Source organism: Lipotes vexillifer, unplaced genomic scaffold (genome assembly GCF_000442215.2).
Source record: "Lipotes vexillifer unplaced genomic scaffold, Lipotes_vexillifer_v1.1 scaffold1034, whole genome shotgun sequence".
Classification (NCBI taxonomy): Eukaryota; Metazoa; Chordata; class Mammalia; order Artiodactyla; family Lipotidae; genus Lipotes; species Lipotes vexillifer.
The window spans coordinates 746,863-758,623 of record NW_006790288.1 but is presented as its reverse complement, the minus strand read 5'-3'; the positions used below and the strand labels follow the sequence as shown (position 1 = coordinate 758,623).

At 53.9% G+C, this 11,761-nt stretch overlaps 2 protein-coding genes across 2 annotated transcripts in view; both read right to left on the bottom strand.

Annotated features, from left to right (window-relative positions):
- Window positions 1-3,607, bottom strand: part of ADAMTSL4 (ADAMTS like 4) — an 8,812-nt gene extending 5,205 nt beyond the window's left edge. Inside the window, exons 1-7 of the mRNA XM_007463515.1 lie at window positions 3,588-3,607; window positions 3,313-3,370; window positions 2,646-3,001; window positions 1,781-2,462; window positions 1,437-1,539; window positions 532-668; window positions 25-160 (exon numbers count right to left, since the gene is read on the bottom strand). Coding sequence (XP_007463577.1) covers window positions 25-160; window positions 532-668; window positions 1,437-1,539; window positions 1,781-2,462; window positions 2,646-3,001; window positions 3,313-3,370; window positions 3,588-3,607 — 1,492 coding nt within the window. The remainder of the gene's footprint in view (window positions 1-24; window positions 161-531; window positions 669-1,436; window positions 1,540-1,780; window positions 2,463-2,645; window positions 3,002-3,312; window positions 3,371-3,587) is intronic.
- A 938-nt stretch (window positions 3,608-4,545) lies between these two features.
- Window positions 4,546-5,310, bottom strand: LOC103069580 (uncharacterized). The gene is given in 8 exon segments (XM_082931303.1): window positions 4,546-4,669; window positions 4,671-4,690; window positions 4,692-4,775; window positions 4,778-4,919; window positions 4,921-5,000; window positions 5,003-5,102; window positions 5,104-5,181; window positions 5,183-5,310. Coding segments are annotated over 8 exon segments (756 nt in total).
- Window positions 5,311-11,761: the final 6,451 nt, after the last annotated feature.

Genomic DNA, 11,761 nt, shown 5'->3' with positions numbered 1-11,761 from the left:
ATGTGCCAGCAGGAATCAACAGGATTTTCTGATAGCCCAGAGGGCCCCCCCGGTCAGTGAGGTTCCCCGAGACGAGGCGACAGGTAGAATCATCACCCCCACAGACTCCACAGCCATCTGGATGCCTGCCCGAGCCGAGGATCCCATCACAGCCAGGGCTCTAGGGGAAAGCGGAGTGAGGCAGGGGCTGCCAGAAGCCAGACACCACCTCCAACCCTGGCCTGGTTGTCTTGGAGCCTTCGGCTCACCACGTGTCCTGACCTTTGCACTACAAGTGAGACTTGTAGTTTCTCTGTCAGCCCCACCATCCCCAGCCAGCCTCTGGGAAGCTTGGATGGGCTTAAGGGGGTCTTTCTTGCAGTTCGACTCTTGACTCTGCTCAGCCCTGCTTGGCAGGTAAGAACTTTCCTCTCTGCAACCTGAGTCTGGTGTTTTGCCATTGTGATGATGAGCAAGGAGACTCTGTGTGTGTGCCTGTGGCAGTTATTAACATTGCCTCTCTCCCCATGTGCGCACCCCGTCCTCCCTCACCAGACAGCGTCCGGCCACACAGATGTCTGGGGCTCCAGGCTGACACAGGGTCCCGTCCTGGACCTTTTCAGTGTGACGGACATAGAAGCGGAAGCCACGGGGACGGCAGTTCAGCTCACAGCGCTGGGAACCCTGAACTAAGAGACAGGGTAGAAGGGTGGTTAGCTGGGATCCCTGGCAGGAGGTTAACTGAGAAAGAACCCAGGGCCCTGAGAGCGGCTTGGCTTGCCTTATATTAGCAATAGGGCATCCTGAGGTTGCCGAGGTCACTGTGGATGAAGGGAACACGACAATTCTGTACTCTGAAAGGTCAGTTTGAGGGTCACACAAAAGTTGGGTCAGATCAATTGAGGTCACTAAGACCAGAAAAGGGGTTGTGAGCTCTGAGAGAGGACAGATACTTGAAACTATGATTATGTGAGTTCAGAGCTCATGAGGGCTTGTCTTGGTATCAAGGTGACACAGGCTGAAAATCAAAAGGATGGTAACTTGGGAGAAAGTGATACAACACTGTCCAGGATCCATGGGGCACCTCCACTGAGCTGTCACCACTGGACAGGATCTCTCTGACCATGCCCTGCTCATGTCACATCCATCCCACCTCCTGGGTTGGGCTTCCTCCCAGAGGAGACCAGCCAAAGGGCACCTCTGGACACATCCCTTCTCCTAGCCTGACCCCTCTGCTGACCATACACCGCCATCTGACAGCTAGGGCTCTGTCCAAAACCCCCAGCCCTTTCTGGGCCTGTTCTGTCTCTTCTCCCCAGCCCTGGGAAATAAGGAAGACAATATGACACAGAAGAAATACAAGAGCCTACAGAGAAGAAAGAGGGGCTGAGTGTCTCCCTCCCCATCATCCCCCAATCTCCAGCCACCCTGTCCAGGGAGTGGGCTAGAAACCTCACCTTCTGTGAAGGGCTCCCACTGGTACAGCTGACCCATGAACTCCTGGGAGTCAAAGGCTGCACACTGCAGGGCCCGGGGGTCTGGCTGCTCAGGGGGGCAGGGCTGAGGTGGGGGATACAGAGGAGTCAAAGCTGGGGAGGAAAATGGGGGTGTGGGTCAGGGCTGGATTGGGGGGATAGGGAGGCAGGTCAGGTCTATGGAAGAGCTCCAAGGTCCCTACCCTGAAGAGGTCAGATGCCAATGCCCTTCTCCCTCAGGTCCAGATCTGACAGGCTGAGGACCCAGGCTCAGGGTCAGGGAAGCAGAATTGGAAGTCTGGGGAGGGGTCCAAGAAGGAACTCACCGCTTGGCTGCAGGCTCTCAGCTGCTCACTCTCCCCAGAACATCTTGGGACAGGGCTACTGGGAGCAAAGAGGCTCCAGAGGGGGCTGGAATGGGGGCCAGCACTCAGCAGAGGCAACCAGCCATCTGGGTAGTGAGGGGCAGACTCCGTGAGGGACCCGTGAAGATTCCCCCCAGGTCTCCAGTGCTCCCGGCTCTGCTGGCCTCGGCTCCGAGGGACAGAAAGGAAAGGATTAGGGTGTCTCTCTGCCAGCCAGGGACCGGCCCAACCCTGGGAACTTGGCCTTCTTGGCTGAGGGGACATGTGAAAGGAGCTACCTTCTCCTGGGGATGGAGGGAACAAGGAGGGCTCTGTGCCAGAGGCCTGGGCTCTGGGGTGGGGCCATGTGAGGGCAGGCCTGGTTCTAGAGGGCACCTCTGTCTGAGCAGCTTCAGGGCTTGGGGGTTCTCCTGGGGGGGATGGGGTGTGGGCAGACAGTTCAGTAGGAGGGAGTTCAGTTTGCGGGGTGTGGTTTGCAGAAGATGGCTCTGTTCTTGGAGTCAGGGATGGAAGATCTGAGGTCTGCGAGAGCTCAGAGCTGGGTGGTCTCCTGGGGTGCCTGCGGTTCCGATGGAGCGGCAAAGCAAAGGGCACTCTCCCATAACCAAACATTCCTGGCTTGATGGGGTCTCGAACCCGGGACCTGAGAAAGTGTTGCAGACATGGGGTCACAGTGCTGGCTACCTCGGAGCCTGGCTCCCCAGGCGACTCCCTAGCACCAAAGATAAGCCTTTATAAACCCTGGATCCTTTGCTCCCCTTTCCTTCATCCCTAGCTCCGCCCCTTGCCCAAGGCCCCACCCTTCCCTCAAAGCCCCACCCCTCACCTCCTGGCTCCTTGAATCTCCTGGGCCTCCTCTCTCCCTAAATGAGAAGCAGGACCTCGAAGGGGGCCACCTCTTCCCCGAGGTGGTGGCCTGTACAGGGGAAGGGTTTCTTGGGAAGTATGAGGTCTGGTGCCTTGACCCCGGGGGAGCAGGGCTTCTGGATGTCTTGGGGGCCAGGGTGGGAGGGGCAGGCCCTGGTGGAGTTGAGCTGTAGGGAGCTGACACATTCGGCTCCTGCGCTGCACCCCAACCCCGCAGGGCTGGGAGCAAGAGGCCCACTGGTCCCAAGGACCCCAGACACCCTCAGGGCCCTGGTTCTCCTCGGGAGGTGTCTGAAGAGAGTGCCCAGACAACACCTGTGTAGACAAAAAGTTCAGCCAAAATTAGAATGATTTTCGACAGAACTGTACAGAATATCTAGTTCAACGCTGGAGGCTTGGGGCAGTAGTGACTGGCCCAAGGTCACATTCAGTAGCAGAGGTGGGACTTGAAGTGATTTGGCAAGGAGTTAGGGAGGCTGGGAGGCTGGGAGGCTGGGAGGGCCAAGTGTGAGAGAAAGGGGCCGCGGCTTATCAGAGGCGGTGGAAAATGCAGACGCGGCCTGGAGATTGTGGGAAGCCGGGAGGCAGGGAGAGGAAAGGATCGTAGTCTCTAGTCCCTGGCTCACCTCCTGATCCAGGCAGAGCTGAGGGAGGAACAGAAGCAGCATCAGACACATCTGGGGCCTGTAAACCAAAGGCAGGAGTGAAGGTGTCAGACAGGAGCCGGAGGAGGTGTTACAACACAGCCCTCACCCCAAGGAGGCTCCGCACATCCTGATGCCAGCTGCTCAGAGATCAGAAGTTACTCATCACTTCCCCCAGCCCCTCCCAGGGCTCCTTTCCCTCCCTTCCAGAGACTGAGACCCAGCCATCCCTCCTCCAGGGCCGCCCCACCTCTTACCTGCCCGCCCACTTCTCCATCTCTCCTCCCTTGATGGCCAGGAGGATGGGACCGGAAGTCAACTCTACTCCGGCATCTGGGCGTGGGGTGGGGGATGCGCTCTGCAGGGACCGAAGCCTGGTCCAGTCTCCAGAAAGCCAAGGGTTGGGAGGGATGACTCCTCAGAAGGACATCTCAGACTGAGAATGGATGGGTGAAGACTGGCCCACCCCTTTATGATCCTAAGGGAGGGAGGGAGAGGGCACACTGCCCTTGTCCATCTGCCCAGGCTGGAGGGGTGGTGGTCTGCCCTCAGCCTCCCAACTCAGGCTCAGTCCCCCTCCTCAGCTGCAGGAACTTCTCAGCTCCCTGTCCTAACTAGGAACTGTCTCTAGGCCAGCTCAGGCACACGCATCTTTTTTAAGATGGTTTTCATCTGGCTCTCCCTCCTGCCCTCCCAGAGGTCCTGGAAAGCTGAGGAGAGAGGCTCAGTGAGGACTTACCAGACATCCCCTCTGAGCTGCTGACTGGAAGCCCCTTGGGCTTTCCGTTTCCTACCTGACTCCCAGCTTTTTCTTCCCTTCTTAGCTAATAAAGCTCCTTCTGGAACACTCAGGTGCATCTCTGCCTGCCTCAAACACTTTCCAGTCAAGGGATAAACTAAATGGGCTGATGGTTTAATCTCTAGAGAAGCAGGTGATTTTTCCCACTGAGATTTAACCTCTCTCTAGGGGCCAGCGTCCAGCATTAGATCAATGAGGCCTTACTTCAGGCAAGACTGATGGGCTAGGGAAACCTGGGAAGGGAATATGCAGCTAGAGATGCTGTTGCTCCCCAATCATGCACGGTCTATCTTCTGAAGAGCCAGGAAGTCCTCCTGAAGGCTAAACTTGATCCTTGGGGAAGTGGAGCTTGGAACCCTCCCCTGGTCTAAGCCTGACTCTCCCATCGCTCCCCTTGCCCTCCAGCCCCCTCCTGCTCACAATGAGCCCTTCCCACCCCGACTCCTCATGCTGCTCGGAGTTCTGCTTTCCAGGAAAAAAAAAAAATGTTTCTGTTGGATCTGAAAGGCACCCGGGAGAGGAATCCAAGGAGCTAATGCCGAGGTGGGCCAGCTCAGGGGCAGGAAAATGACAGAGAGAAGGGCAGGAATGTGCCTTGGGGGTAGCAACTCTCAGCCCCACTTCCCTCCCTGAGACCCCAGGACTTGGGAAGTTAAGGGAGGGATCACAGTGGTTGAACCTGAGCTGCAGGGTCTCCTCAGCTGCTTGGGGTTGGGAAGGGGGTTGCTGATGGCAGCTCCTTCCCTTGGCTGGGCTGACCACTGAGGTCAGCAACTCCACCCTGATGGTGGGGGCGGGTAGGGGCTCCAGAGAAGGGCCAACGTTCCACCCAAAACTTCAGCTCTCTGCCTGACTCTGTTACTGGAGGTTGAAGGAAAGGAGAGGTGGGGTGATGATCACTGCCACTTCTTGCTGCCGGGTCGAGGTCCCCTCTCTACTCCCTCTCTGCCTCTGCTTCTCTCTGCTACCTCTTTCTCCATGGGTCTACCCAGTACACATAATCCTGTCCTGAGCTGTGTTTGGCTTTGGCAGTTCCCTGGAGAAGTAAGGGTGGGGTGGCGTGAGCTCTTGGGGCCAGGGCCAGGCCTGGCTCCCTCTCTGGAAAAGTCCTACCCCACCCCCTGCATAGCTGGGCAGGGGGCCGACACTCCCCCTCCACCCCTTCAGAAACAGATACACATTTGTGGTTTTCACCCCTTCTCATGTTCCTCATCTGGTGTGTCTCACTGCCCAGGATGAAGAAAGGAGAGGTCAGAAGTGGTCACTCTTGGGCCAGGCTGACTCTGGTCTAGACAAACCTGGGCTCCTCCCGGCCACACCTCCACACTGGCCAGTGAAGATCAAGGAAGAGAGACATGGGCAGAACTAACCCCTTCACCCCCAGGGGACCCACCTCTGGGAAATGGGTGGTGCTGCGGGGCAGGGCGCCCCACAGCAGACTCCAGGGCTGGCTGGAGAGTCCCTATCTTGGATGAGAACTCCTTGGTCCTCCTTGTGCCCTCCACTCCTGGGTCCTGGAGGCCCATCCCAACAGGCATCTTTCCTTTCTAGTCGTCAGGCTGAGCTGGATCAAGGGCACCCACATGCGTCCCTCATATTGTCCCTGTCCCCCAACTCCAGGACAGAAGAGAGTGGCGGGGTTGGGGGATGGGGGAAACACATCCTCCAGGAGCACCCGTCTAGAGGAGGAGGGCAGGAGGCGCCGGGCGTGTGCCGGGAGGTCCTGGCTACGTTTTCCAATTTTACTCTGTGACTTCGTAGGAATTTTGGCTGATTCTCCGCCCGAGTGATGGGGGCCAGAGTTCCAAGGAATCAGAACCCCCTCCCCAGGAATTCGACCCCAGGGACTTTCGAGGCTATAAGAGCTATAAGAGCTGGGGCTGGGGTCGTGGCTGGGGTGCGACCGCGGGGCGCAGGGAACAGGGACGGCGCGTGCGCGCAGGGCGGGGGGTCTAACGGGACCGGGGAGAGAGGGCGGCCGGGGCCGGGGGGTCCCAGGGAAGATCTGTACCTGCTCTGCTCGGCCCCGGCGGCCCGTTAACCCCTCTGCGCCCGGGCGCTCTCTCTCCAGGCAGCCTTGCTCCGCGGCGGCCACGGCTGCCCCTGAGCCCGGCTCCGGACACTGCCGCCTCCGGCCGCGGCTCCGCCCTCGCCCCGCCCCCCGCTCCGCCCGCCCGCCCGCCACGAGCCCAGCCCGCGCCCCGAGCCGGCCCCCGGGTCCCGGCGGCCCACCCCGAACCCCTTTCCCGCCAGGGCCACCCACCCCGGGCTTCGGGCCTTGGCCACCCCAGCCCGGCACCCGCCAACGGCTCGAGGGGGCGAAGCCGAGGGGGTCCCAGCCCGGTTCGGAGGGAGCCATCGCCCCCGGGCTGTCCCAAGGCCCGGCTGGGGCTCGGGACTCCCGGACCCCGGCCTCCAGACCGGCTCCGAGTGGGCGGTGCGAGCGCTGCGCCTGCCCAGGCCAGGCGGCCGCGAGTGGCGCCAAGGGGCTGGGTGGTGCCTGTACCCGAGCGGCGTGGACAAGCCCCGGGCCCCAGATCTGGGAGTTGCTGGGCCGAGATGGTCCCGCCCGACCCCAGATCCGCGTTGGTCAAGGCCCTCTCCTCCACGCAGCCTCCCGTGTAAGCCCAGTCACCCGTGCTTCTCCCGAGTTGGGCTGTGAACCATGTGGTTCTGACTGCTCAGGGACCTCTATGGGCCTCGGTTTCTTCATCCATAAAATTTTACACACGGGGCATACCGGAAGGAATGCGCTGATTTAGGAATCAGACGAGCTGGATTTGAATCTCAGCTCTAGTACTTATCAGCTCTGTGGTCTTGGATGAATACTACAACTTTTCTGTGCTGCACTTTCCTCATCTGTAAAATGGGGCTAATCTGATATATACGAATAAGCTTGGAGATATGTCTGTCTATTCATTTATATCTGGAAGAATATACCCCAAACTCGGAAGTGGGGGCAACACCTGGGCAGAGGCTGTGGGGTTGGGAGAGGAAAGAAAACAGCTTTCACTTTTTACTCTACATGCTTATATGTTGTTGAATTTTTAACCACAAGCGTTATCTATGTTTTTAGTTATGTTAAAGAAATAAATAATATACATGAAAGTGTATGACAAAGTAGATAATAAATGGTCACTACTATTTTTAAAGTTTTATTTGCCATTTATTCATGAACCACGGTCCTGTATTGCTGGGTCTACTCAGTATTTGAAAGGTTTTGGCTTTTTTTCAGTAACTTGTCAATATTTTATTTTATTTTATTTATTTTAACTTTTTGGCGGCACTGCCCCAAAAGTGCATGCAGGATCTTAGCTCCCCAGCTAGGGATCCAAGCCACGCCCCGCGCCGTGGAAGTGCAGAGTCTTAACCACTGGACCACCAGGGAAGTCCCTTGTCAATATATTTTTTTAATATGAATTTATTTACTATTTGGCTGTGTTGTGTCTTCGTTGCTGCGCGCAGGCTTTCTCTAGTTGCTGCAGGCGGGGGCTGCCCTTCGTTGCTGTGCGCGGGCTTCTCATTGCGGTGGCTTCTCTTGCTGCGGAGCATGGGCTCTAGGCTCGCGGGATTAGTTGCTCCGCGGTATGTGGGATCTTCCTGGACCAGGGCTTGAACCCGTGTCCCCTACATTGGCAGGCGGATTCTTAACCACTACGCCACCAGGGAAGCCCTAAAATGCTTTGAAGTGTAACAGGTATACCCTAATTTGAAGTTTAACATCCGTATTTTGTTTTCTCAATAAATCCCTAAGTTTTTTCAACACAAGGAAAGAACTTTAGGCTACTTTGTGTCATCTATATTTTTTCATATTTTTTTATGTTTTTTTTTTTTTTTGTAGAGTTAAAAGAAATATTTGAATTGGAATGATACACAACAGACAAATGAGTCCCAGGTGCCCAGGCCTGCTTTCCAACTTTTTTACCCAAGCTCAGGCCCACAGGATGGTGGGTAAGCTGGCTGGGAACCCCTAAGGCCCCTGTTACTTTGTGCGGGTGCAGGACAATGTTGCTAGAGCTTTTTTTTTTTTTTTTTGCGATATGTGGGCCTCTCACTGTCGTGGCCTCTCCCGTTGCCAGACGCGCAAGCTCAGCGGCCATGGCTCACGGGCCCAGCCGCTCCGCGGCATGTGGGATCCTCCCGGACCGGGGCACGAACCCGTATCCCCTGCATCGGCAGGCAGACTCTCAACCACTGCGCCACCAGGGAGGCCCTAGAGCTTTTTAATTAAGTTTTTATTTTTTAAGAGACATTATAAAGCATCCTAGTTTTAAAATATTGACAAGTCACTAAAAAAACAACTTTAAGACATCAAGTACAACCTACAAAACGTGACTGTTGCTCAGATTTGTCTGCAGGCCTTAAGTTTGTGCCTCTTCTGAAAACATCCTCAGTCTTGGTCTCATACTCCTAAAGAGCTTGGGAAGATAATGGGTTAAGGCCCCCTCCCGCTAGGGGTGGTTTATCTTGGGACTGTTGGTGACATGCAGTCCTAACCCAGAGGCATATTTATAGTCCTGGATTTGGAGTGGGAAGCCCCTTTGCTCAGACCTCAGAGTACAATGCTGATGATGAGATGCCCAGTCCACAGGGACAGAGGAAGATATTTTAGGTCAGGGGCCTTTCAGTACCCCCAAGTCACACCCCAGCAGCATTCACTTATCTACCAGGAGGCAAGCTGCAGGACCAGAAGGTGTGACCGAAGACAGCAGAGTGGGAAGGAAGCCTGGCTGGAGGGAAAGGTCCACCTTTGACATTTGTAATGCTGTGAACTGAGGGTCAGATATAGTCCTTTCCATTAAGAAGTGGCTGTGAGCCAAAGAGCTCACGAGATTTATTACAGCTGTCACCTCCCATGACTTGGTGGTCTGAAAAGATTGTATAAGGAAAGGAATTTCCTATGCCTCGGCAGTGTGCAAAAGGCCAGATGAAATTTGTGGACACTGTCTCAAGGATAAAAAGAAATTTCTTAAAAGATTATGCAATAAGTAGATGTTCACCCAAAAGTACCTGTAGGGCTAGGACAAATGAAGGACATAAAGGGAACAGGCTAAGTACTCATCTGACTTTGAGCTTAACATAGTGATTTAATAATAATAATAATATAGCTAACATGTATATAGCACTTACTCTGTGTGCAGACCTCATTGTAACAGATTTGGAAACAGACACAGGGAATTCCAGGGGTCTGGGTTTGATCCCTGGTCAGGCAACTAAGATCCAGCAAGCCTCACGGGGTGGCCAAAAAAAAAAAGAAAGAAAGAAAGACACAAAGAAAAATTCGGTAATTTGCCCCAAACCTCACAGTGAGAAGCTATTACCTGTGTATGTTGGGTGCAAGTGAAATGTTTGAGAAATTTAGCTAAGTTCACTTAATAATTCTTTTTTTCTGGTAGTAGAATAAGGAAGTTTTATTTGTGTTGAACCGAATAACATTTTAAATTCATGTTTCCTGTGAGACGTTGTCCCTACTCCAACATAATGCTGATGCCGATACCAGTGTGCACAGGTGGGGCCCGGAAACTAGTGTGAAACTGTGTGTCTTTTGGTTTGTGGCCATAGCACCCATTTTCAGAAAGCCTTCCTGCCTATGGGAATCGCGGTTTGCTCAACTCCTTTGTTCCAGAAGAGCCACTCTATTCCCAGTTGCTACACACCAGGCTGGTCTCCAGCCGTTCATTCTCAGTGTCCTGTCACGTTGTCCCGTACTTTCTGTCACTGATGCCATTCTGCTGACCATTGGCCTAGTTAGCTTACTCCCCACAACAGTTGTGAGAACAGCCTCTTGTGACCTGTTCTCTGCAAGGAACCTGGAGGGTGGGGGCGACCCGGCCATGTTTACCTTTGTGTCCTCCACCTCACCTGGCATTTAATAAATGCTTGTGGGATAAGCCATGAACGAGAAAGGGTGATCCCTGCCTCAGCTCTGGCCACATTCCAGCACTTTCTGGTTGTTGTGTCAACCCATTTTGGCTGAGCTCGTTCTAGGATGATGAAATCATGAAGAAACAGGATGTGACCCGTTTGGTAAGATGAGGTGCAAGACGAGGATGGGATTTTTCTGGTCTCTCAGTCACTGCTCTGGAGACATTAAATTTGGTCAGAAACTTTTTTCTTTTTGGCTGCCTTGGGTCTTCGTTGCTGCCCATAGGCTTTCTCTAGTTGCGGTGAGCGGTGCGTGGGCTTCTCATTGCAGTGGCTTCTCTTGTTGCGGAGCACAGGCTCTAGGCGCACAGGCTTCAGTAGTTGTGGCTCACGGGCTCTAGAGCGCAGGCTCAGTAGTTGTGGCACACGGGCTTAGTTGCTCTGCGGCACGTGGGATCTTCCCGGACCAGGGCATTGGCAGGCGGATTCTTAACCACTGCGCCACCAGGGAAGTCCCAGGATTCTTTTTAATTTGATTACCATATTTCAATCTTCTAGGCCCTCTCAGGCAGGTCCTGGGGTCCTTGGTGACAGACTTTGCCTCAGTACCGCCCTGAGCCATGTGTCTGTCTGTCCATCGGCATTCGAAAAACAGGAAGTGCTCAGTAAATGTTTATGGAATTGAATGAATTGATCAAACATAACCTTGGCAGCCATTAAGTTTACAAAATCGTCAGTACTTTGACAACTATGTTAAGTGGTTTGAACTCATGTGCACATCTTCTTACATATGTGTTTGGGAAACATGGCCATAAGCTAGTGCTTCTGGATTAAGCCTCCAGAATGTTTGAGAATATTCATTGTTTGCTAAATTGGGAAGATTTTCAGATATTCTTCCTCTGTTATAGTCTCAATATAACCGATGTACAGATTTAATAAAATGGTACGCATCACCAGGCATGGGGAACAATTAGCCAGGACCCATTCCTCTGACACAAGCCTCCACTTAGTCCTGTCCTTAGGATCTTGGAGAACAGTCTCAAGTAGCCACACTCCCCTTGGCTACTAGGGCCTGGGGAGCCCAGAGCAATCGTTTGTCCCATGCTGCCACTGCTGCTACTGCTGCTGCTGCAAGATCCAGCCCTGGGTCCTAAAGAGATTAAGCGCTGATCCAGATTCCATCCCAGCTTTGCCATTCAGGGGCTGTGTGACCTTGGGCATGCTAAGCTTCAGGCTTCTCATCTCTAAAACTGGAGTAACAACAGTTCTCAGTTTATCTATTTCATGGGTTATTGCAAAAGCCAAAATAAAAATAAGAGCAGGTGTGTGAAGCTGTAGAGTCATAGAGAAAAGTCAGTCAGCGTTATGATTAATGATGCATTTAAAATTTGATTTTAGTTGATGTGCCGCGTAGATCAAAACTCTGCACTGTGTAAAGACTTAGACCTGCCCCATCACGATGCCCACGTTCTGTGCTGAGAATCCTCTCTCAGAGCCCAGCAAGATTCAACAAGGATTTGCCAGTGACAGAGCACATATTAAATGTGTTCTCACAGCAGGTTGACAACGGTGGCCCAGCCCCTGTGCCAGGGGTTGAGGAAAAAAGTTATGTTGCTGTCTGGGTAGAAGCTATCTTCCTTACTAAGAAATCTGGCAGCAGATTGGCCACCAGGACTGAGTTCTGTGATGTCTTCCCAGCTTGGCAGGCTCCTTGTGCCTTGGGGTTCGTGGGCCAGAAGGTGAGGTGCTCTGGGCTGGCACAGGTTC